Source organism: Hippopotamus amphibius, chromosome 6 (assembly GCF_030028045.1).
Source record: "Hippopotamus amphibius kiboko isolate mHipAmp2 chromosome 6, mHipAmp2.hap2, whole genome shotgun sequence".
Taxonomy (NCBI): Eukaryota; Metazoa; Chordata; class Mammalia; order Artiodactyla; family Hippopotamidae; genus Hippopotamus; species Hippopotamus amphibius.
Genome location: NC_080191.1, coordinates 171,678,368 through 171,704,180, shown reverse-complemented (window position 1 = coordinate 171,704,180; position 25,813 = coordinate 171,678,368). Strand labels below are relative to the sequence as shown.

At 53.0% G+C, this 25,813-nt stretch overlaps 1 protein-coding gene across 1 annotated transcript in view; it reads right to left on the bottom strand.

Moving 5' to 3' along the window:
* The window catches only part of SLC12A8 (solute carrier family 12 member 8), a 121,855-nt gene that overhangs the window by 54,540 nt on the left and 41,502 nt on the right, over nt 1-25,813 (bottom strand). Inside the window, exon 6 of the mRNA XM_057737828.1 lies at nt 3,843-3,956. Coding sequence (XP_057593811.1) covers nt 3,843-3,956 — 114 coding nt within the window. The remainder of the gene's footprint in view (nt 1-3,842; nt 3,957-25,813) is intronic.

The following is a 25,813-nucleotide window of genomic DNA, read 5'->3' as shown; positions in this document are numbered from 1 at the left end:
ACCAATTTGCTCCACAGTGTGCAGGGCCCAGCACAAATAAAAATGTAGGACCCCTTGTTCAAAAATTATTAAGAGTTTTAGCAACAGCAAAGCATTAAACCAAGTGTGGGGCCCTTCCAAGCTCGGGACCCAGGGCGAATGCATAAACCCATACCCACGAAGCTGGCCCTGGACAGCAGTGTTCCCTGCCTGTATTAGAACCGAAGATTGCCCCTGGAGCTGGCACAGGAAGAGCAAGGCCCACGAGATCTGGACAGCGAGGACCTGGGGGCTACTCCCTGGCAGCACTGGTGGGGACCCAGCAGGACCACAGAAAGGAGGTCTGAGAGGCACACAGACCCGAAGCACAGGGTTCCCAGGCTCAGCAGATTTCCAGTCCCTCACAGCGGCTCAGAAGCAGCAGAGAGCATAAACCTGAAGGGCTCTGCAGACAGGACAACGGGAGGGCCTGGCTCTGTGCGCAGATGATGAACAGCCAGAGCCCCTAACACGCCTGGGTACTTGGAGAGACCCTGAGACCCTGAGACAGAATGACAGGGCAAGGTGGGGGCGTGGTGAGTGACTGGCATCAGTTTTCAGTCATCCTGGCAGAATGAAGCCTTGGAGTCAGGGACTGACTCTCTTTCCACTTCATTAAGGTGAAAGAAATGCATTATTTCTGGCACACCTGCATTTGTAGAACAGGATTCTACCTGCCACTCCTGAGGCCTAGCTCCAGCCCCACTCCTGTGACCAAGCCTCAGGGCTGGGGGCAGGGTGGGCGGTGGTCAGGTCGAAGCCACTGCAGTTATCCAGGTAAGGGATGAAGCTTGGACCAGGGTGGCCAGGTGGTAGAGATGGAGAGAAGCAGGAAGTGAAGGCGGGAACATTTAGGAGGTAACACTGACAGAACGTGGAGGGTGATGGTAAGGAAGAAGACGGTGTCAGGAGTAACTTCCCATCACCAGCCTGAGCAAACTGGGAGATGGAGGTGCCCTTCCCGAGCTCAGGAGGAGAGCAGAACCAGCTGGTGGGGGGCCGACGGGCAGGTAGGATGGGTTGGGTCCTGAACGTGCTGGGTCTGAGAGACCAAGAGAAGATGTCACATAGGCACTTGAATATATGATGTGAAGCTTAGAGAAGTCTGGGCTGGAGGTGTCACTCCGGGAGTCGCCAGCTTTGTGGGTGGTCCCTGAACAACGGGCACGGATGAGATCCTAAGGGAAACAGCAGGGAAAGAAGAGAGGGGGCCGAAGCACAGCCTGAAGAAAACCAACCTTTAACGGGCAGGCAGAAGAGGACATCCCTGCAAAGCAGGTCAGAGAGGCGGGAGAGAGATGAGGAGGGTGCTAGAAGGCATGAGAAAAGGAGAAAGTGGAACGCAGCAGAGAGGTCAAACACACTGACCAACTGTAAATGCCCACTGAACTGAGTGAGGCAGAAGCCACCGATGACTTCGGAAAGAACGGTCTCATTGGAGAGCCAGGCCTGGGATTCCAAAGGGAACGCGTGGATGCACTGAGCAGGAGGCAGGAAAGCGGAGTCGGGAGGGCAAAGCCTGGTGGCGGCGTGCAGAGGAGAAGAAGGAGCTGCTGCTAGACGGAGAAGCGGGATTCAGCAGAGTTGTTAAAGGTGTTTAAAGTTATTAATTTTTTTTTAATTTTAACAGCTTTACTGAGGTATAACTAACATACAATAAACTGCATGTTTAAAGTGTAAAGACCTGAAAAGTCTGATGAACACATCTGTGAGATCATCACTGTCAGAAACACATTTTTTCTTTTCTTTTTTTTTTTTTATAAATTTATTTATTTATTTATTGGCTGCGTTGGGTCTTTGTTGCTGCACACAGGCTTTCTCTAGTTGTGGTGAGCGGGGACTACTCTTCGTTGTGGTGCGTGGGCTCCTCACTGCTGTGGCTTCTCTTGTTGCAGAGCACAGACTCTAGGTGCATGGGCTTCAGTAGTTGCAGCACAGGGACTCAATAGTTGAGGCTCACGGGCTCTAAAGCGCAGGCCCAATAGTTGTGGTGCACGGGCTTAGTTGCTCCGTGGCATGTGGGGTCTTCCTGGAGCAGGGCTCGAACCTGTGTCCCCTGCATTGGCAGGTGGATTCTTACCCACTGCACCACCAGGGAAGCCCAGAAACACATTTTTTCACCCCCTGTTCCTTGCCCTCCCTCCTGCTCCCCTCACCCCCATTCCCAGGCATTCACTGACCTGCTTTCTGTTACTATAGTTTGCATTTTCTAGAATTTTATATAAATGGATTCTTAGGGGCTTCCCTGCTGGCACAGTGATTAAGAATCCGCCTGCCAATGCAAAGGACATGGGTTTGAGCCCTTGGCGGGGAAGAGCCCACATGCCGCAGAGCAACTAAGCCCGTGTGCCACAACAACTGAGCCCACGAGCCACAACTATGGAGCCCACGCGCTGCAACTACTGAAGTCCGTGCACCTAGAGCCCATGCTCCACAACAAGAGAAGCCACTGCAATGAGAAGCCCACGCACAGCAACAAAGAGAGCAGCCCCCACTTGCCGCAACTAGAGAAAGTTTGTGCACAGCAACAAAGACCCAACACAGCCAATAAAAAGTTTTTAAAAAATTAATTTTTTAAAAATTGACTTTTATATACTTTTATCTTTTTAAAAAGGTACTCTTTTTTTGTCTGACTTCTTTCACACAGCATAAATATTTTGAGATTCAACTATACCGTCACAGGCTATCAAGAGTTCATTTTTTCTAACTGCTGAGTAGTTTTATATTGTACAGTGATGTCCTAATTCGTCTCTCCACTCACCTGTTGATGAATATTTGAGTTGCTTCCAGTTTGGGACTATTACAAATTAAGTCGCTTTGAACTTTCATACACAAGTCTTTAAGTGGATACACGTTTTTGTTTCTTGGTAGCAGATAACTAGGAGTGGGAAGGCTGGGTGCACACTTGTTTTTTAAGAAACTGTCAAACCGTCTCCCAAAATGGTTGTGCCATTTTACATTCCCATCAGCAGTGTATAAGAGTTCCAGTTTCTCTGAATCCTTGCCCCCATTTGATATAGACAGTTTTTAAAATTTTCAACCGTCTAGTAGCTTTTCCTCCTTTCCGTATGGAGGAAGGCAGAGGGAGGAGGAAAAGGAGACAAGATCAGCCACACTCCAGGGCATCGACGCTTGCCTCCATCAAGCGTGAGATGTTTTTCTCCATCTGCGTCCTGGGAACAAGCCCAGCCCCTCACAAATGGTTATCTCTCATGGAGCATTTGGTCGGCGTGTTCGCTTACTGCCTTCTAGGTGGGGGCCCTGAGCGTGAGACAAGAGTTCTAGAGGGACCTCGGCTGCGGAAGGCTCTTCTGCAGCCACTACAGAGCAGGAAAACAGGGATGCAGAGGAAGAAGGCTCCGTCATTGCCCATGGGATCCTGGTTTCACCCACACCCAGTGTGCTAAGAGGACAACAGCATTTCTCTGCCCCTTGGGAGAAGACACATGGGTTGAGGTAGGGGAAGGGGAGTTTCTAGACCAAGTCTGCACTCATTCCAAGGTGGAAAGGGCAGCTTGTCCTGTTGTGGAATCCATCCTGTTCAGCCCTAAGAGAAATACATCCCCTCTGTTAACTTGGCCAAGAGATGTCAATATACGAGGATAAGGGGTAAAAGCATTAAATCATGTTGGGGGCCTTCAGGAATTACGAACAAGTAAACTCTCTGTTAAAATAATAGATTTTTAGTTAAATCTAAGGCCATCTATAAAGTCAGATATATATCCTAAGAGCACATGCAGGTCAATTACGATACTGAGTTTTGGGAACCAAGCATTTACTTATACCCCTAGTGTGAGAGTGGGAAAAGAATGCCAACGCCATACCTGTAGCTGCTGGGAAGAACACCCCAAAGACAGTGAAAAAGGACTCTCCAGGGCTGTAATCTGGCAGCGTGTTGTTCTGTAGCAGTTCTGGTGAATATCCAATAAAACCATGTTCTGAAATAACACAAAGGAACGCAAAATGAGCTGAGTGACAAGATATAGCACAGGCTTCCCTAGATTACAGTCTTAGCTTCTGTAACTTTAAGTAATAAAAGGTAGCTGTGATTGGGGAGGGGGGACAGGGGGAGAACACAGAAGGTGACAGAACCATCTTCCTTCCCACTTCTCGGGCTTGACTTTGTGTATCTGTATCTACAGATACAGGTAAGTAAAATGACACAAAGAAGAACAGTAGTTACCTTTAGGAAGGGAAGCATTTTTTTTTTTTTTGCTTACAGACTTCAGTACGGCTGAAACCTTTCAATTGATGTGTTTGGTTTTGATTTAAAACATTAAGTTATCTCCTTGCTCAAAAACCTTCCCACGGATCCCTATTAGCGACAGAATAAAGTCCAAGCTCCTTAAGATGAGTATGAAAGCCCTTCACAGTCTGGCAACAGCCCAGCGTTTCCTGTCTTTGCCTTTTCCTTTCCCCAGCAGCCACACAGAGGACTCTGCCCAAGCCCCCCAACACCCATCCCTGCGTCCCCTGCTTCCAGCCCTGGCCCACGTCTCTAAGCATCGACGTGGTGTTCACACTTCAAGTCCAACTCAAACGCTGCTTCCTGTGGGCTTCAGGTCTCCCTGGTCAGAATCCTCCTCCTAGGCGCCCTCCATGACGAGCCATACCAGGTCTTTCCCGAGCCAGACTCCTTGGGGCTAGAGATCCGGTCTTAAATACCTCTGTCCCCCAGGGCCAACCACTGTGCCCGCCACACAGCAGGCAGGGTGCAAACGTGGGTGGCACCGAAAGAATCTTGCTCTTGGATCTTCTGCTTCCGTGCTTTCAGTCTGACTGGTTCACAGACGACTTTATAGCAGGAACATCTCAGATCTGATTTTTTCAAAGCATTTTAAACATTTTTTACATTGCCTTAAATGAAATTTTTCAAGAGGTTTCAGTCCAACAGACACTTTGCTTTTTTGTCAGGAGAGGTCACCTTGCACAGCATCCGGGGACCTGTTAGTGGACTGGGGGATGTCAACAGACACGTCAAGTGTCCTCGGGCGCAGGAAGGGCCGGGAGATCGAGCCGCGGCCCTCGGAGGGTGAGCTGGTTCGTTCCTGGGACGCCTGGTCCGGGAGAGCCCCGTCCCGCTCCTTTCCCCTGCACCCCGCACCCCGCACCGCCAAGGACGCGCACGCCGCCGTCTCCGCTCCGCCGCTGGGCGCCGGGCTGCGGGGACCGCCTCCTGTCCGCCGCCGCCCTCGGGGCTTAACGGCACCCTGAGCGGCCCGCCCCAAAGGAGCGCCGGCTCCCGGACGAGCCCAACGAGATCGCAGGCGCTTCTCACGGCTTCCAAGATTCATGTGCTCATGGGGGAAATGTTTCAAAACAAAAAGTAAAATGAAAGCTCAGTGAAGTACAAGGGGCCCTGGGGAGTCCAGTCAGGACCGAACATCGCGGTGGGTCGCTCCTTCTCCGGAACCTTCCATCTAAAGGACTGAGCGACATTCCCGAAGGGTCTGGCATCTTCACAGCTGGTCCTCCCCTCATTAGCAAAAGAGCAATAATAGCTAAGTTCACTGCAGTTTATCCGCTGGCTGACCCCGCCGACTAGGCTTTCTGAGGAGAAAACCAGCCCAGCCTGCCGTGGGAGGGAGCTCGCCACGCCGGACGCCGTGCAGGGCCGTGTGCAGCGCGGGGCCGTGTGCAGCGCGGGGCCGTGTGCAGCGCAGGCCGTGTGCAGCGCGGGGCCGAGAGCCCGCGGCCGCCCGCACACAGGCGGAGATGCGGTCCCGGGGCCTGAAGGGCTTGGCCGCGGCCAGCCTGAAGGGTCGGAGGGAGTTCAGGCGCCGTCGATGAGTCGCTGGGAAGCCTCCTCTCTCCCTCCACCCCAGCGACAAGACCCACAGGCTGAGGGAACGAGTCACTTGGCTCACTCGGGGCGGGGGGGGGGGGGGTCCCTTCCCTGCGGGGCGGCCGCGCACGCGCTCCCGCGGCAACCGCTGCGGACCCCAGCCCTCTCCCCCCAAGTCCAGTTCTGAATTGTTCGTAAGGAAATAACCTTAACCTTGAAAAGAACTTTGTGGACAAAGAAGTGTGTCAATGAGTTATTTATAACAGTGTAAACGGGGGTGCGGGTGTCTAAATGTCTGACTCGGAAAGGCGGAGGTATTTTAAATGCTTGTGAAGACTTTTTGTTCAAAGAAAAAGTAATGATATATGTTAAGTAGGAAAACTGGACAGCATTTATACGGTGAATACAAAAAAAAAGAAGCTTCAAATTATATTTGTAAGAAAAGGAAACGTATCAAAATACTAACTGTGGTGGTTTGTATAATGCAGTATGGGCAACTTTTTTCTTTTTTTTAATGTTTACAATTTTTCCACCTTGTCTTTAATGAGCATAATCAACTTATCAAAAATTAACATCTTTTAGGACTTCCTAGGTGGCGCAGTGGTTAAGAAGCTGCCTGCCAATGCAGGGGACATGGGTTCGAGCCCTGCCCCAGGAAGATCCCACACGCCACGGAGCAACGAAGCCTGTGTGCCACAACTGTTGAGCCCATGTGACGCAATTATTGAAGCCCATGCACCTAGAGCCCATCCTCTGCCGCAACAAGAGAAGCCACGGCAGCGAGGAGCCTGCGCAGCACAACCAAGAGTGGCCCCTCCCCCGCTCGCATCAACTAGAGGAAGCCCATGTGCAGCAACGAAGACCCAACGCAGCCAATAAATAAAATTAGTTAATTAATTTTTAAAAATGTAACATCTTTTAGAAAAACAAACAAAACATCCCACAACAAAGAGCCTACTTTCGACAGAGATTTTCTATAAACAAATTCTTTTTTTTTCTTTCCATGTATCCTCTCGCTGCTTTTCAAAATGATTTAAGTGGCTTATGAAAAAAATATAAGTAAGATAGGGAAAGTAACATAAGGGGCAAAAAAAAGAAAAAGAAACGGAGCAAAAGAGAGAGGGAACACGCACAGCCCAAAGCCTGAGGCCTCTGAACAGGCTCTGAGGTAAGGTTCTGCAGTGATTTTCCTCAAACTGGAATTCAAGGCCTAGAGAGATCATTCTTTGACTTTCCGGCCAAGCCAGCTCCGGCCGGGGAGGACCCTAGGGCCCACCCTTCGCGTGTGCCAGCCACGTGCGCTTGGGTGAGGAGGAGCCCAGGGCTCACGTGGAGGGCCGGCCACATCCTCTGCCCCCACCTTCCCCGGCCCCTAGGACGTCCCCCCACCCGCCACCCCCCACGTCAGGCCCCCCAGTCCTGAGCCAGCCCCCCCAGAGGCTTGGCCCGCTGCCCTCCACCCTGACTCCCAGGGCTCCAGCCTCTCGCCCAGACCCTAACCTGTGGTCCAGCTGGACTCTGGAGCAGGTGCCCAGGCCAGGCACTGCTGTCTCCGGCTGGCTGGTACTTGTGAGGCATGGAGTGAGGTCAGCTGGCCACGTCCAGCGCTGCAGGGCTGAGCAGACACCACCTGCCACGGCCTCTCACAGTGGGTCTTGCTGTCTGATTTGCTGAACAAAGGTCCCTCATTCTTCTAGTCATGGCCCTGTTTGAGAATCTGATGAAAGCACATTTTGCATGCCATCTGGGGGTTCCCTGAAGCCTCTCTGGGGGGAATGGACCCTGAGGTTCAGGACCTCTACTCCAGGGGCTGCCTCTGTACCTGAGACTTGTGGCAGACCCTGCAGGCACCTGTGATGTCCCAAGCCCTGAGTGCCACCACGTCCTGCCTTGGGGTGAACAGAGGTCAATGTTTCCTGCTGCAGCCTCTGCCAAGCAACGAGGCGTCTCCGTGTGCTGGGGACAGTCAGGTCCCCCAGGGACAACGCGGGCAACTCTCTCTGAGCACAATCCCCAGTGACCACTTGCGGGGCACCTCCTACACGCCAGTCCCTGGGCACCTGGTCCTTTACATCATCCTTGACCCTCACAACGACCCTGCGAGATCAGCGGTGAGAAAACCACGCTCACGAAGGTGAAGGATCTTGTCCAAGGTCACACGGTAGACCTGCCTGTGTCACAGCCCTTGCCTCTCCTCCACAGAACCAGTGTCCAGGTCCCCAGCACCACCCTCCCTCACAGAGAAATACATACAACCCAGGTTTCCTGCAACCCCACAAAACACCCCCAGAGATCACGAGGTGGCCCCTTCTCCACCTGGGGGGCAGTCAGGGGGTCTCCCTGTGGAATGCCACCCACGGAGGGCGTGTGTGCACTGCTGGGAAGAGGCAGAGCCCAGCCTCGACCTCAGGTCTGTCGGAAGTCAGTTTTCCTTCTAGCACGCGGTCTCGCTGTAATTCATCCTGAGTGGTTTCCCCAGAGGTTTCTAAGGCGTGTGTCTGCACCTGTGGGCCCTTCAGCGACTGGCCGGCAGCATGCGGGGCTGGGGTGCCCTCAGCGGATGCCTCCCGACTCGGAGAGGCCTGGATGCCCGGTGCCTGCAGCTCCTGCATGTGACTGTATCTGGGTTTGACCTGAACATCTGTTTCTGTATCCACACAAAAAGATACTTTGGTCCCATGTGAGCTGTTAGCTTTTAGGAAGAACAAAGGTAGAAAAGAGTAAGGAAAGAGAAAACATCACAACAGACCCCAGGCACGAAGAGGCAGAGGGAAGCTACTTGAAGGCGTGGCCTTTCGCCCCCTCAGCATCCGGGTACCACGGCTTCTTGGGGTGCCCCCAGGGGGGCTGCGGCGCTGCAGGGCCCCGAGGGCCTGCTCCCAGGGGAGAGCGTGGGATCCCACCTACCGCGCCCGGGCCCCAGGGGCCCGCCCGGGGCACAGGCTGCCACGAAGCGCCGCACCCTCGGGGCCGGCCGCGCACCGTCTGGTAGGGCGGCTTCCGGGAAGCCGTGCGTGGCCCCTGTGGCCCCCGCCGCGCGCGCCGCCGCGCTCCGCTGAAACTAGGAGCGGCGGCGGGACGTGCCGGCGCGCGCACGTGGCTGCCGGGCTGCGGCCGCGGACTCGCGGAGAAGGCCGGGAGTGACGCCGGCCCCGCCGCCGCTCTGTGACGGGCGCGGCCGGCCCGGCTCTCTTCTCGGCCCGGGCGCCTCAGCCCGGCCGGCCGGCCCTTTCCGGGGAACGGCCATGCAGAGGCCGGCCCGGCCGGGAAGAGCGGGGGCGGAGCAGGCGCCCGGGGGCGAGGACGGCGGCGAGGGGCGCGCTGCCCGGGCCCTGCGCGGAACAGGGCGGCGGGGGCCGGGCCGCTGGGAAGGGAGGGCAGGAGCCCGGGCGCGCGGAGCCCCGGGCCGGCAGGCGGCTCCGCGGGGCGCAGCGAGGGGCGCGCGGGCGGCCGCCTTTGCAAGGGCCGGGCCTCGCGCTGCACGCGGCGCCTCCCCAGGGCCGCCCGGGACCCGGGCCGGTCTGCCCACGCAGCCCCCACACGTGCGGCCGGCGGCGGACCCAGACGCGCCGTCGGGCCCAGCAGAGCCCGGCGCCTGGGCCGGTCGGCGGGGCCTCCCTCCTCCGGGCTGGGCTGCGGTGGGTGCGGCAGCCTCGGTCGTGAGAGAGCCGCACGCGCCCAAGCGCAGCTCGACCCGCGTGCATTCGGGAGACGCTCGGGCTGCTCTCCTCCCGCCTGGGGTGCAGCACGAGGCCCTGAAGACCTCTGGGAGGACGGGGGGAACCGTGACGGGGCCAAGGGTCAGGACACCTTGGTTCACGCCCTGCTTCTGCCAGACTCGCTGCAAGGTCTGACTCTGCATCTGGGAGGGGCCCGAGATCCTGCAGCCCAAACGAGCACCCAGGTGATGTAGATCACACTCCCAGGAGCAGGTACTGAACTGTTTTTCAGAACCCTCCTAATTCTGAAAGCTGCCAGCCAGAAGCCCATTCTCAAGACTCAGGACACATGGTCCAAATACATCGATTTCCAGTGGCAGATGTAAAATCCCAAACTAGCTCCCAAAGTGTGTCAGCGCTGCCCCCTACCTCCCTGCTACCCCTTCCCTTTCTCTGCGGCTATTGACACAACGTGAGCTCCAGACTGTACAGGGTCACTGCCACATTTCTCATTTAATGAAATAAAGCAAATATGAATTACAAGTGCAGCCCTAGGTCGTACGTTACTACAGTCACACGTGCCCGCCATTAGCACAGATACCGAAAGCTCCCTGGTCTAATTCATGCGTCCATCTTAACAACTGAGGAAACTGGACAGAGGCCAGCTACTCAGAAGGCACGAGAATTGAAAGGAGGAGAGTAATCCTAGCTCAGAGTCCCATCTGGAGTCTGCGAAATACCGAGTCCCCATCGGCTGGATTCCCCCACTGAACTGGGTCGTAGCCATCCTGGTCCACCACAGCTGCTTTGTAGATATATTCTGACATTGAACTGGATCACACTGTATTGACTGGACTGTCAATGGAAAGGATGGAAGGGTCCCCAAGGCCCCCTCCCACAGCATGGATTTCCTTCCCCACAGGACTTCTGGGCAGTGAGCTTGGGAGCCTTTCCCAGACCACAATCCCCTTTCTGGCTTCAGCCCTAGTGAGTTTGGTCCTCCAAAGAGAGGGTGGAAAGAGGATGTGAGCAGGGTTTCCAGCTCCCAGGCCCCCACCCAGAGAGAAAATACACAGAGGGAAGGCTGAGCATCCTAGCAGTGGCCAGAAGGGAAGTCTGAGGCAGGGCGGGGCCTGCCCAGAGGCCCTGGGGGAAGGCCTCCACCCTCCGGGACAACCGGCTGGCGAGAACAGCCGGAAGAGCCCCCAGGGCCAGGCAACCCAGGGGGTGAAGGGCCTGGGTTGGGGGGATGTCAGGGCAGCCCCTTGGGAGTGGGTGGCTGAAAGTTTCCAGTAAGAAGAGACACTCCTGCCAAGCCCTGTGGTCTAGGACGGGCAGTCCTGGAGTGCCTTCTGAGAAACGGATTTCTCACTTGTGAAGGGAGGGTTCCTGATATCCAAGAAATTGTTCCATCCTCTGACATGGGCTCTACTTCAAATGCTTCACAAAGCTTTTTTTATAATGGCCTTGGGGTCAGCAAGTTGACAGGAGAAGAGAGTTTTCACCTAGGGAGGCCTACAGAGCAAGGGACTGTCAGGTGCCGCAGGACATTGAGGAACTCGCAGCTCCCTGGACCCAAGAAGCAAAGAGGTGTCCTGGGATGATAACTGGCATCGTCACAAAGGCGGAGCACGGGTTTGTGCCAGGCACAGGTTGCACGCGCACTTTACATATGCGTTCACCGCCACCCAGCGCATAGGTGCATTTTTCAGGCAAGGAAGCCCAAGCACAGGGAGGAGGCTGGATCCAACCCTAGGCTGCCACTGCCGCGGTGGGTGCTCACCCAAGGCTGCAGAGCGTCGGGGAGGGGAGCCAGGAGCCCAGCTGCTCAGGCCGGGGCCAGACCCAAGGGGCTGCAGAGCCCCCGCCCCCAGCCCGCACAGCCCCACCGGCCTGCCCAGCGCTGCTCTGGCTCAGAGGAGCCCTGAGAAAGGAGAGTCTGCCCGCCTTATCTCCTGCGGCAAAGGAATGCACTCTCCTGCCAGGATAAGGGGCTGTTTTGACAGGAAGTCTCCACCCAGGCTGTGGGTTCCTCCCAGCCTCCACTTATTCCTTCTGGCCGGCCCGGCCTCTGGCATCCCAACTCCCCTCCTACTTAAACCCCACACAGCCCTACACCCCCCCAAATCTAACCCAACTGGGGCCCCCCACATCAGCTGCCCCCCCCACAGCTCCAGCCTCCGTGGAGGTCCAGCGCTCTGACCTGGGAGGCAGCCCTCAGCCCCGCGGCTGCCTGGACACCGTCTCCAGCAGGCAGCTGAGAAGGGGGTGGGAGGACAGGGGGGCCCCTGCAGGAGGCAGTCAGCGTCCCTGTGGTTGTGCAAGCAGGGCCACCCTCCTGCCTAGCACCGTGCTGGAAATATCCAGACTCCACCGGCCCCAGGTCTGCAGCCGCGGCCGGTTCTCCCCCGCCCCAAGCCCCACCCAAGAAAGAAATGCAGCAGACGCTCTTCGAGTCCCGTGGCAGCAGATTCAGTGTCACAGGACTCACGAATGTTAACGCCACAGGGGTCTTTCGTCTCAAATCCATTTTTCAAATGGGAAGGCTGAGGCCCAGAAAAGGAGAAGCCCACGCCACACAGTGAGCAGCTGCTCAGGCCAGACTAGAAGCCAGTGTGGCCAAGCCCCCTCCAACATGTGCCCTGCAAAGGCACTCATCCCTCTGTTGTCACTGCCTGCTACCCGCCAGGTCGGGGCAGGAACCATGCTGTCTTACTTCCTGGTGTGTCTCCATTGCCTACACCCAGGAGCTAAGCAGAAAAATTAATACTGTATTAATAAACAATGGAAACAACCCAAGTGTCCATCAACAGATGAGTGGATTAACAGCACAGTGGTCTGTCCACACACAGAGTACTAGTCAGCCCTGGAAAGGGATGAAGTACTGACAACTGCTACAACACAGATGAATCTCGAACACATGCTACATGAAAGAAACACAAAAGGACAGATATCGTATGATCCAGTCATATGAAATACCTGGAAAAGGCATACTCACAGAGAGAGAAAACAGAACAGAGGTTATCGGGGGCTGGGGGGGAGGAGTGGGGAGTAGTTTCTCCACAGACACAGTTTTTGTTTGGGGTGATGAAAATGCTTTAGAAGCAGACAGTTGTGATGGTCGTACAACATGGTCAATGGAGTTAATGCCACCTAATTGCAGACATATCAACGCGATGCCTGGTGATGACCTAAAGGGGTGGGATAGGGAGGGTGGGAGGGAGTCGCGGGAGGGAGGGGAGATGGGGATACATGTATGAATACAGCTGAGTCACTTTGGTGTACAGCAGAAACTGGCACAACAGTGTAAAGCAATTATACTCCAACAAAGACTTAAAGAAAAACATGGTTTTTTTTTTTTAATGTTATATATATTGCCACTAAAAAAAAAAAAGCGAGCCATTTCTTTCCACAGTACCCCCTTCAGGGACCACCTCCAGCATCCTTGTTTCTGGCCTGCGCTGCTCTCTACTTTGCAGATGTGGAATAGAGGATAAAGGGAGCTTCCTGGGAGGACAAAGGCTGATTGGAAAGGGAGGGGTAAAGCCACAGGTACAGACGAGTCGTCGATGCCGCTCCGACCCTCCCGCCAAAGCAAGCTGCCTCCTCGGATGACGTGACGGAAGCTTAAACTTGAGGCGCGCAAGGCGAGAGGCCCCCCCAGTGAGCCAGCTGACATGCACGACCCCTCCCTGACGGAACTGGGCCGAAAGCACCATGTTCTCAGGAGTTCAGGCGGAAATCATGGCTCCCTTTGCTTCTAGGACTTCTGAGATTTTATTTGGGGGTCACAGGTGGGGGTGTGGGGCTTTAAGGCAGAGCTGTCCAGAAGCGTGGTTTCTCAATATCAACCGTGCCCAGACCCCACGGAAAACTTCAGCAAAGTCGGGGTGCTGTTGTCCCGGTCTTGTTTTTGACACATTCCCGCTGTCAATACTCTCCTGGTCCCTGGGACCCCAGCCCTGGGTTCCCCAGCAGCGTTTAACACCGGTCCCACTTCATAAGAGCTGGCCTGGCATGAAAATGCCTTTAAGCTGGGCTGCCCCGGGCGAGTGCAAAGAGGAAGGAGGCCAGGACGCTTCTCTCTAGGGGACTCGGACGATGGGCCCCCACCGGGTCTCGGGCCAGCGGCGCCAGCTGAGAGCTTGTTAGAACCGCAGCATCTCAGCTCTCCCCTCCCCCAGCCCCCAGCCGTGGAACTGAACGTTCACTGTCACAAGATCCCCAGATCCTGAAGTTGGAGAACCACTGCCTTGGAGTGTAGCCCAGGGGCCTCCAGAGACCTGTTCTTCCAGGATGAACAGTGAGATGATAACGACTCATTAAGCACCCACTTTGTGCCAGCTATGGCTCGAGGCCTCTTACATTTATTACCTTATTTTATGCTCTGACAACCCAGTAAAGTAGGTATCATTCCCCGCTTTTCAGAAATGAGAGTGGTCCGAAAGTTGACCGAGTCCCTGCAATGAGTTACAGCTGAGCTGGATCTGCACACACGGGTCTGAGTCCAAAGCCACAGCCCTGACACCTGTGGTGAGTGCGATACAATCTTTCGAACTGGGCCAGAAGTCACCCCTTGCCAACTCTATTACGGGCACCTGCAACCCCAGGGACGTGTTCTAGGGGCTGCCCCGTCGCCTGGCGACGGCCTGAGCGCTGGGGGCCCACGCGCCGGGGGTGGGCTAGCCCCGTGGCAGAGGGGGGCCCTGGAGATGCACGTGTGGCCCAGCCCCCAGCGAGCACTACGTCCGGGAGAAACACGCACATCAGATGGTGAGCAGGCTCGAGGCCCCACCTGCCACACGCTCAGAAGCCTCCAGCACTGGCCTTGCCTGTGCCCTGCAGTTTAGGGCTTGGGGCTTTATCTCCTGCCAGCCCCCAAGGAGGCAGCACGCTCCTGCCAAAGGCACCCGCAGCAACCTCCGCTCTCCCCTCCAGCTCTCACCCCAGAGCCCAGCCCAGCCGGTCCCAGACTCTGTCCGGCTCTGCGTCTGCAGGTCTGCACCTCACTCCCCACCCAAATGCGAGTGGCTTGAGGACATGCCGCCCTGCCTCTGTGCCCCTCGCAGACCCACCGAAATGCGTCTCCGCCCAGCACGTGCCCCCAGAATACCTGCGCCGGAAAGTGCCACAGAGGGCACCCCGCTCACCTCCCACAGCCAGGGCACCCCGTCCTGCAGCGCGGGGGGCACAGGGCCCAGCGGGGCGGAACCGGGGAGCACAAGGCAGGGTATGCTGGCCCGTCCCTCCGGGTGTCACCCTCCACCTCCTTGGAAATCCCAGCAGCTCAGGGCTGAGGCAGGCGGCCCAGCCAGGAGAGGGCCCTTCCAAGCCGGTGATTTCATGCCTCAGGCATCCACCCCGAGGCCAGGCCAAGCCCCCTCCTGCTCACAGAGCTGGAGCAGACACAGGGATGGAGCCGGGCGGTGTTAGCTCTGGTTTCCTTCTGCAGCCGTGACCAGGTCCCCATGGCCTCCTTAGCCTAGCGGTTCCCTTCTCTGCTTCCCACAGCCAAAGCCAGCAAGTGGAAAATAAAACAACGGAGAGGGTAGGGGGCCTTGGACCCAGGGGCCTGGGATGCTGGTCAGTCACTCTCTTCGTCAGAGGCAAACTCAGAACAAGAGGAAGGCCTGAGGGTGCCTGTCCCTGCCCTCCTCCTGCCAGGCAGGAGTGAGGACCACTGCCCTCAGAAAACCTCCCACGGAGGGCTGAATCCTAAAAGCCAGGAAGTCAGGATACACAGAGTATTATGTTCTGCCTCTACCAGAGAAATGGTAAATGCTCAACTCACCTAATTTTAAAAACAAGAACCACCAACATAAAGTGGTATTCAAAAAAAAAATGTTATTCCATATGTAGAACAAATAGAAGAATGTGTTTTGCTTTCTTCTTAGGTCAGTCAGCGAGCAAACGGGAGAGGGAGTAGATGGCAAGGAGGGAGGAGCAGATGGACACAGAAGGGAAAGAGACTGGGGAGGAAAAATACTGAAAATGAGACAAACCTAACAGAAGAAAGAATGAGGCAGGAAGACGAGAGGAGAGAAACCAGGTATGTTCCAAGGAACGCTGGAGATTACAATTCTGTTGGTTCGGTTTACAAAAGCTCAGAAATCCTTACTCAGACCTGAGCCTTTGTTTACAATCCTTCACTGCTCTAATCCTTAAAAATCGCTCTGTTCAAGCCCTTAACTCTTTCGCCTTTCAGGGTCAAAGATTCCTTTGAGAATCTGGCAGTAGTTCTGGACCCTCTCCTAGAAAAATATACTTACTCACATAAGATTTTTCCTGCAACTTCAGGGGTTCATGGATCCTATTAAAAACTACTTATTCTAGAAGCTCCGCTCTGATTGAGAGACCCGTAAAGACCAAAGCAAAAACACCCCCCCCGCCCCGCCCACCAGAATAAACTAAGATAAGGGAGGATATGTTGAATCTTATGTGTATTCAAGAGAGCATATCAGGCTTTTAATTATACCATTCGCTTCCCTGATAGAATTTTGGGGCCTAAACAGCCTTCTTTAGTGACTACCCTGATGGTGCTGCTAGAAGCAAGGTTTCTTACTTGAAGGGGCCAGCTGTGTGTACCAATGGCTATACAGTAAAAGGTCTGCCTTCAACCCAGGTAATAACGTCTGTGCTTACGTTGAAATTAACCCTTTGCAGATCAATGGAATTCTTAAGGCACCGATACGCAGCAGTCCCCCAGTCTGAACGTGCACAGGCATTGCCAACGTACTGGTTTAAAATGCAGATTACTAGGCCAAAATTTGAGAGTCTGACTCAGGCTTTTTTAAACGAGCTTCTAGGTGATTCTGATGCAGGCAGTCACCAGACCGAACTCTGAGATATACTGTTCTCGTAGGGAAGTGCCAGCTTCTGGCCCAGCAGATCTGCAGACTCCCTCCTCACACACGGCAGGCAGGACCAGGCACGTACAGAAGCGTCTGGGCCACTGCATCCGCGAGGCTACCTTTATGGGGTAAAAAAGGTAAATGACCAATGCAGGGCACAGAAGGTATAGAGCCGGGTGAAACCCTCCAAGGACCTTTAAGGCAGTGGTTCCGAGCTCTGTCAGCACAAAAAGAACCATCTGGAATACTTCTGCAATTCAGATTCCCAGGCCTCGGGCCATTAGGGACTATCTACGATTCTACCAACAAGCTTCCCCGCTGGTTCTGACACGTGGAGCTTGTTTGTTTAGGGCACCCACAGGTCTATTGAAATTGAGGGTATTTCAATCAAGACATCACATCATTATTGTAAAAATGCTTTGAAAAAATACAGAATGCTCTTAAAATTCTCCAGCAAAAACCAGTGAACACTACCAGGGGTTCCTTTTTCTTTTCTCTCTTTCTCTTCCCCCTCTTCCTCCCTGTTCACTGTAGAAACCAACTGCAGAAGGTGGGCCATACGGGAATGGCCTGGATAGGTTCCAGATGGCGAGGATTTGGTCCCCTCGGCCTGACTGCTCCTCCCTTTGCCCTGGAGTCTTGTGCAAATATTATCATCTTCTGGCTCTGCGGTGACATGAAAATGGTTGGGAGGCACTAGGTCAGGTATAAAACAAACTCATGGGAGGGAAGGGACTGCCTGGTCCAGAAGCAACTGCTGATGTGTTTTCTGATTCTCTACAAGGTGGAACGTCCACACAAACAGGAAGCCACGGCGTGCCCCAGCTCACCCACACTGGGCTTGGCATTCGATTGGCAGGGCTGCAGCATCAGGAGAACTGCTCAAAAGGCAGCCTGTTCCAGACTGTCCCTCACAGGGACACCTGGGCACAGATCGCAGATCCCCGAACACAGCGAGCACATCCACAGTAACAAGACTGATTACCTTTGCCTAGAATCTTAGTGTGATTCTTTTTTTTTTTTTTGACTTCTTGAAACTTGGCTGTCTTGCATTCAACATGTAGACTTAATGTAATGTTTTTTTCCACCTGAAAATTTAGTGTATCGTAAAAGTGATGGTATCTTAAAATTGAGGAAATAGGGTTTATCAACTCATTTAATCTTGAAACAATCTGGGTGGCAGGTATCATTATTCTCTACAGTAAGTCCCCTACACGTGAAACTTCAAACATGCGAATGTGTGTTCGCCTGACCAATCACGTACGTTAGTTCGTGTGTCTGGTGCACTCTCACGTGCGTGCACCCTCTACCAGTGGCCGTGCTTCTGTGTCCTGTACAGCACTGTACAGAGTGCAGCAGCACAGCATCTTCATCTCCGGCTAGACCTGCAAGAGGACGACGTCACGGAACTCCTCGCTGTGCGGCACGAGCAGCTCACTGATGCAGACCTGAGGGGATCAGAGGCCCCGAGAAAGGACAGAGACAGACAAGGGCAAGATGAAGTAACTGAAGAACCGAAGAGATTCACGACGCCGGAAACAGCCGGGGACTGTCTTTATTTGAGGAGCTCTGTTAGTTTGTGAGGCACAGGACTCACATGCAGAACACGAAGGTTCGGCAGCCGTTCAGAGTGCAGTGCAGCGCTACCGTGTCACCTACGACGAGAAAAAAAGAGCTACTCCCCAGACATCACGGGCTCCTTTTTTTCTAGAGGGCAGACAGAAGTGAATCCAGCGAGGAGCCAGCCCCTGTGCCGTCCGCGTCAGGCGTGGGCGACACTGCAGCTGGCCCTCCGTCCCCTGTCGCGGGCCGTCCTGCAGCTCTGCGCTCTCCCACCTGCTCCCCCTCCTCCAGCAGGAACTCTTCTTGCCCGGTCACTGGATGCCGCCCCCGTGCGCCGGCTGTCATGCTGCACTGCTGTGCTTCTCAAGGCACTGGACTGTAAGATTAAAAGTGTTTTCTTTCTCTTTTGTGTCTGTTTTTTATGCATTATTTGTGTGAAAGGTGTATTATAAACCTATTACAGTACAGTGCTATAGAGCTGATTGTGTTCTTTGGGGACCTAGGCTAACTCTGCTGGACTTGTGAGCACATCGGGACCTCTGAACACCTAAGTTCCGAGTTCTCTCAGAACAGAACTCACGGTATGCAGGGGGCTTCCTGTATCTTCCAGACAAGGAAACTGGAGCACAGACAGGTGATTTGCCCAAGGTCACAGAGTGAGGAAGCGATGGGGCCAGGACTGGAGGCCCGTCTCCCAGGCCGCGCCTCGCCCCCCCACACCCCCTCCCCAGCACACTGTGCCCTGTGCGAGCACACCTGTGTGAGGACACCTGTGTGAGCACACCTGCCCACACAGCAGGAGCTGGGGTCACGGAGTAACTGCCGAGGGGCAGGTGCTCTGAAAACTGGCTTCCGCCTGAGTCACCACAGCACGAGAAAACAAAAAGTGATTTTCATCTTACTTCAAATACAAACTTGATAAAAAAAAATACATATATATATACACATATATCTATACACATACGTGTATATATATATAGGGCTTGTTTGGTTGCTATTAGGAGTCTATTTTGGGCCATGCCTCCACCTCCTCTCTGACTGCAGGAACCTGAGGGTGTGCGAGGCGTAACGGCTCATTTAACGCCCGCGTTTGGCAGGTTTAAGTTTAAAATGGTGCCCAGCTGGCCAGTAATTACAGATTTACTGTTTCAATTTATTCCTTTATTTACTTTTGAATGTTTCTATTGATTTCTTGCCATTGGGATACAAGGTGTCGCCCCGTAAGAAATCTTGCATTTTGGTTTCTGCCCGTTTAAGAGGAGCAGGAAGCCGTCTAGCAGAAGAAATCGTCGTCAAAATAGTAAAACCCAAAAGTTATTCTCTGCCGCACTCCGTAAGTATTCATTTTCTGGAGAGCAGCTTGGGGCAGAAGGAGAACCCCACCCCCAGCCCACCCCCAATACACACAAAACTCAAAGGGAAAAAGCCACGATTGACATGTGCGATTATTTATAATCCCTAAAAAACTCGGAAGCATCAGGGAGGTGCCTGCGGTCACACAGCTGCCGAGGAGCCCGTCCTCTTAAAACACACACCACTGTCATCAGCAACAACCCTCCCTGGTCACCGCCACGTCGCGTGAGGACAGGGACCACATCCGTTTTCTTCTCCACTAAACCCTGGAGCCCAGCTGCTGGTACCCCGTGGGCTTTGGTAACTGCCGGTTGTGGGGGGAGAGGGAAGGAAGGCAGAAAGGGAGGCAGGAGGAGGTGTGTGCGTGGTGGGCTGACCTCCTAGCAGGTGCTCCCCCCCCCCCACCCCCACGTCTTTGGCAACTGTGCTCCTACGACTCCTATCACACTCCTGACCCGTGTCTTCTGGGCCTGTGTCCCTCTGCCTTGCGGGCGCCCGCTCCCTCTGACTCCTTTCCAGTCAGGCATTCAGCAAAGCATGCCGGCTACTATCTAAGACGCTGGGGGAAACGCAGATAAGCTGTGATTCCCATCCGGAGGCTCCCACCGCTGAAAACCGTGACCTCCCTATTCCCTACCAGCGCGGGCGCCCCCAGAATCCAACACAGAGAGGGCTTCCTGAAGCTGCTCTACCAAACGCTCTCCCCTTCCACCAGCACTTCTCTGTGTCTGAAGTTTTGTCTTGGTATGCTCAGAGACACCAAAGGACAGCCCACAGTGAGACTCTCCTCTCTGCCTCTTAGCCCCTGCGTGTACTTTTCCACGTGGGGCACGTTTCACACACTGGGAAGCACAGGGAGTGCGGCGGGTGGTGGCGTACGGAGTTCTGCCCTCCGTTATGAGATGGATGTGACCGGAAGCACCGGTCTCAGGAACTAGAAGAAGCCTCTTGGTCTTACAGGTGCGGAAACAAAGGTAGAAGCCCTGAGAGCGCGCCCCTGGTGGGGCAGGCTGCTGTCTGCCAGCGTGCTCTCGCGGCACCTCCTCTGCACACCAACAGCCGAGGGGTCAGGACGGGGAGGAGCCACAGCCCACTGACTTCTGATAAATGACGAAGCTAAAACCAACTTTTATTACGAGGCGACGGAGACCCAGAGAAGGAAGGGTCCTGGCCCAGGGTCCCACAGACAGTGGTTCAGAGGCCCTGGCTGCGTCTCTCCCGATGCAGAGCCCTGTAACTGCAGTCGTCCTTTCACTTTTCTATTGAGCAATTTCTCAGACGGCGTGTTAGGTGAACTGCCTGTGTCCTCGCTCAGTCATTAGTGTGCCTAGGAGCAGTGGTAGCTTGATGGCCACAAAGGACGTGGACCCTGAGGTCAGCCACCAGGCAGCAGATCCTCGCTCCACGGCTTGGGCGCTGTGTGACCTTGGGCAAGATAACCTCTCTGAACCTGTTTTCTCATCTTTGTAAATGGTGTACAATGCTCAGGACAGTGCCTGGCACACAGGGGCACGCCCTTCCTCAGCCACGGTGCCATCTTCAAACCTTCAAGACATCTGCAGCAACGTGAGTTGACCCACAACTTTTTTCTCTTCTTAATAAATTATTTCACTTTATTTTTTTCTCTACTTACAAGCAGAACTATACTTAGTATTTCAAAAAGTATTAACTATATCTGGGCCATTTGATACAGAACATCTGAACAAGGGCACGGCAAGATTTCTACTGCGCCAACTGATATAGACATAAAAATCTGATGGCCTATTAGAAACAAGCGTGAAAGTACTGAGAGCTGGGTAACAGTTTCTGAACCACTTTTCTTAATCATTAGGCTTACTCTTGCAAGAAAAAAAAAAAGAAACCTTCATAACCCAATACTTTCAATTTTTCAGGAAGAGGACACATTCTTGGAGAAACGGGAAATTCTCCCCTTCACATCTCTAGACCCTGTGTTCAGGGTGAAAGAGACTGTTGTTTGGGCCACAGACTTGTGAGGCAGACGCTATTTTCACATGCAAATGAGGGCCACACGGAGTGATAATCCAGGCCCGGGGGCAGCAGAGACCTCAGCCTGGCTTGTCTAGCCATGCTCGCGTGGGGCACGCGGGGAGCTAATTCGGGAGCCCGCTGTCCAACGGGAGAGGATATGTGTGGAAAGACTAAAAATACGAAGCGTACTAGGAGCCATGCAAATGAATTTCCCTCAGAGTGAGAGGCTCTAGTCACGGGATCGTGGCTGGGGCTCGCCAAGGCTTGCGGGAAGAAGAGAAATGTCTGGGTTCGGGTGCCAGGCGCTGCGCCGGGTGCTTGGCGCAGGGTGTTTCAGGTGGCTGCTTCAGCAGCGTGTGTGGCCCTGTGTGGGTCTATGTGTGGATCCATTCACACAGCCGGTGCGGAGCCAGACAAGTGTTTACAGCAGGATCTTTGTTTATTATTTTGGATCATACACGCGCGAGAGAAAAATCAATCAAGGGTCTTACTGGTTAAAATAAATTTTGTTTGCCTGCATTTATTTAGAGAGCGTGTGCGTGTTCCTCAGGGTGGTAGGGGCATGAGCACAGGGGAGGAAGTGGGCATGGGGAGAGAGGAGGTGGAAAAAGTAAAGAGGTCTTTAGGAACATGTCAAGAGAATGAGACCATGAAATCGTTTCCCAGATTGCATCCGGTCCTCATCCCTGCTCCACCTCTGCTGCATCAGCGCAGGCTGTGTTTTCTCCTGCCGGGGTGACTGCAGCCTCCACTGGCCGGCGCCCCTGCCTTCAGTCCCTCTCCGTTTGCACCCACTCGAACCCCAGGCAGGATTCCCGAACAGAAAATCTGATCTGCAGCTTCACCACTTACAAGAAAAACCTATTGACCTTGCTCAGCTTTTATGTTTTCTGCATCTTTAAAACTCATGGGGAGTTTTAAGTTATCCTTGGTTATTTTGTGTATTTGCTTGCTTTTCTAACCATAAAGACCAAGAAAATCCTCAAGATAAGTCATGAAGCCTATGTTTATATTACATTCCATCTGGGACTTCTGAATGTTGCTACATTAATCTTAACGTTAAAAACACCATACATTGTGTGAGCTCAATGATGAAAAAAAAAAAGATAGAAAAAAGGCTATGAAGAAAGAGACTTTATACTTCATATTTTAAAATGAAATGTTATTCTCATAAAAATAAATTAGAATTATAACTTGGAGTACACCAGCTATTATGGACTGAATGTTTGTATCCTTACCACACCCCCTAAATTCACATGTTGAAGCCCGAACCCCAACCCCTATATTTGGAGATGGGGCCTCCAAGGAAGTAATTAAGGTTAAGGGGGTCGTGAGAGTGGGGCCCTGATCAGATGGGATCAGTGTCCTTATCAGAAGAGACACCAGAGAGCTAGTGTGCACACGCTCTGGCTCTCTCTCCCTACCTAACAACACGTGTGCAAGCACACGCGCACACACGCACACACACACGCACACAGAGGAAAGGCCACGTGAGGACAGAGAGAGGTGACCACCTGCAAGCCAGGGAGAGTCCCTCAGCAGGAGCCGGATGGGCTGGAATCTTGACCATGGACTCCGAGCCTTTAGAACGGTCAGAAGATAAATGACTGTTATTTAAGAAACAGTTTTCAAGTTGGTTTAGCCCATGTGGTAAACCCGGCCTCTCCGTACCGGACAATCCAGGAAACCCCGATGCCTCCAAGCTCACGTCTCTCAAGGATGTGGGCCACGAGAACTGATTTCTACACCAAGACCTCCTTGTACCCTATGCCTCTGACTTCCTGGACACCACCTCCGAACCAGAATTGGGAGCCTGTGACCACACAGAGGCGGGTCCTGAGGGAGTCCCCTGTCTGAGAGACTTCCCGTGCGACCCGGCCCAGCCAGGGTCCTCTCAGTGGGCATGGAGGGCGAGGCACACAGAGGAGGCAGCAGGGAGCAGCACCCGTCAACTCCGGCTGCGATCTCACCAGAGACGAGCTGGCGTTCCATCTGTCACCGAGGCCGAGGGCACCAGCCGACCGTGGAAGCCCTGGGGTGCCCGGGCGACCCCACTGCTGCTGAGACTTTCCGGGGCTTCCCTCTGCCTCCCCACATTCGTCACCCAGGACATCACTCTTCCGTGAACCTGAAAGAGCCTATTTCCTTCTGGCCCTCTCTCTCCACCCTGCCCCAGCACCCTAAGCTCCAGCACATCTAACGTCCTGAACATCCTGAAATTTTCCAGGCACTTCTCATCTCTGTGTCTTCACTTATGCTGCTCCCTTTCTGTGGGATCACCCTCCCCAGTTTGCCACCAGGCGAACCCCTGCACAACCTCCAAGGTCTACTCAAACGTCGCCTTCTCCTTGAAGACCTCTGTGACACCCGCAGGTAATGGTCCTTCCACTACCCTCCACCAGTAGTGGGTATTTTTTCCTTTATAACATTTAATTTATGGTGATTATTTGGCTAGGGGAGACTGTGTCATATTCTCGTGTGCATCTTAACCTTCTAGCACTGGGTCTGCACACAGTGACACTCAGGAAAATTTTTGGGTTAATTGATTAGAGTGGGACAGAGAGAAATAAAGGTGGAGTGGGGACAAGGAGAGAGACAAAGGAAGGACAAGGTGGCAGTGAAGGAGTCACAGAACAATTGTTAACAAGACAAAACTTTAAAAGGCACAGTGACAGATGCCCAGCAGGCGCACGAAAAGATGCTCATCATGGCTAATGATTAGAGAAATGCACATCAAAACCACAACGAGGGACCACCTCGCCCCAGTTAGAACGGCCATCATCAGGAAGTCTACAAACGACAAATGCTGGAGAGGGTGCGGAGAAAAGGGAACCTCCTACACTGTTGGTGGGAACGTAAACTGGTGCAGTCACTATAGAAAACAGTATAGAAGTTCCTCAGGAAACTAAAAATAGAACTACCCTATGACCCAGCAATCCCACTCCTGGGCATATATCCAGACAAAACTATCATTTGGAAAGATACACGCAACCCAATGTTCACACCAGCACTGTTTACAATAGCCTAGACGTGGAAACAACCTAAATATCCATCAACAGATGAATGGATAAAAAAGAGGTGGCACATATATACGATGGAATATTACTCAGCCATAGAAAAGAAAGAAAAAATGCCATGTGCAGCAACATGGATGGACTTAGAGGTTATCATACTAAGCGAGGTCATTCAGAAAGAAAAAGACAAATACTATATACCATTTATATGTGGAATCTAAAATACCACAAAAAAGAACTTATCTATGAAACAGAAACAGCCTCATAGACATAGAGGACAGACTTATGGTTACCATGGGGGAGGGAGGGTGGAAGAGAGAAGGACTGGGAGTTTGGGATTAGCGGATGCAAATTATTACATATTGAATGGATAAACAACAAGGTCCTACTATATAGTACAAGGAACTATATTCAATATCCTATGATAAACCGTACTGGAGAAGAATATCAAAAAGAATATATACTTTTATGTATAACTGAATCACTTTGCTCTACAGTAGACATTAACACAACACTGTAAATCAACTATACTTCAATAAAATTTTTTAAAAAATAAAATACACAGTGAAAAATCTTTTCAGGAATAAGTGCACTGTCCCATTTCAACCTAAGGCTTCATTTCTAAGTACACTGTTTCTTTGCTTATTTTCAGTCCCAGTGAGCCCTGAAGCGCCCTATAGCATCCCCTTTAGACAACTCAGCTTTTTATTAGATACTTTTCCCACATGTTTCAAGCATGGAGTCATTGTTTTCCCTGGAGCAATACCTAAAATCTGTTTCTCTATAACCTGCAATTTCTCAAAAGTCGGGGAGGAAAGCTCTCACAGTTACTTGGGAGGGTTTTCACCGCGCGAAGTCACAGTTTCTGACGGCTAGGATGAAGTAGCCACCCATAAGGCCACACGTACTGGAGATACCAAGTATTCTCAAATATTTATTGTAACACCAGGTCACAAGTCATACTGCAGCAATCCACCAAGAGAAAATACCTTCTTCATACCTCTTCTACAATATTTTCCCAAGCGACTTCAAAAAAACCTTTCTGTTTAAAAAGCATTATTCAGGTTTTCACAAGTGGTCCCCCGAATCATAGACATAATCCACACAGTGATTACAGTCCTGGGTACAGGACTTTAAAGTTTGCCAGAGCAGGACATCCTTGGTGGAACAGTGGTTAAGAATCTGCCTGCCAATGCAGCGGACACGGGTTTGAGCCCTGGTCCAGAAGATCCCACATGCCATGGAGCAACTAAGTCCGTGCACCACAACTACTGAGCCTGCACTCTAGAGCCTGCGAGTCACAACTACTGAGCCCGCGTGCTGCAACTACTGAAGCCCACGCGCCTGGACCCCATGCTCTGCAACAAGAGAAGCCACTGCACAGAGAAGCCCACGCACCACAACAAAGAGTAGTCCCTGCTCACCACAACTAGAGAAAGCCTGCGCACAGCAATGAAGACCCAACGCAGCCAGAGAGACAGTCATCTCTCACAAAAAGATATGCCAATATTCTTTTATACATGAAAAAAAATGCTAATTTTTAGAAGGAGAAAAAAGTAAATAAAATTCTCTAATGAAAAA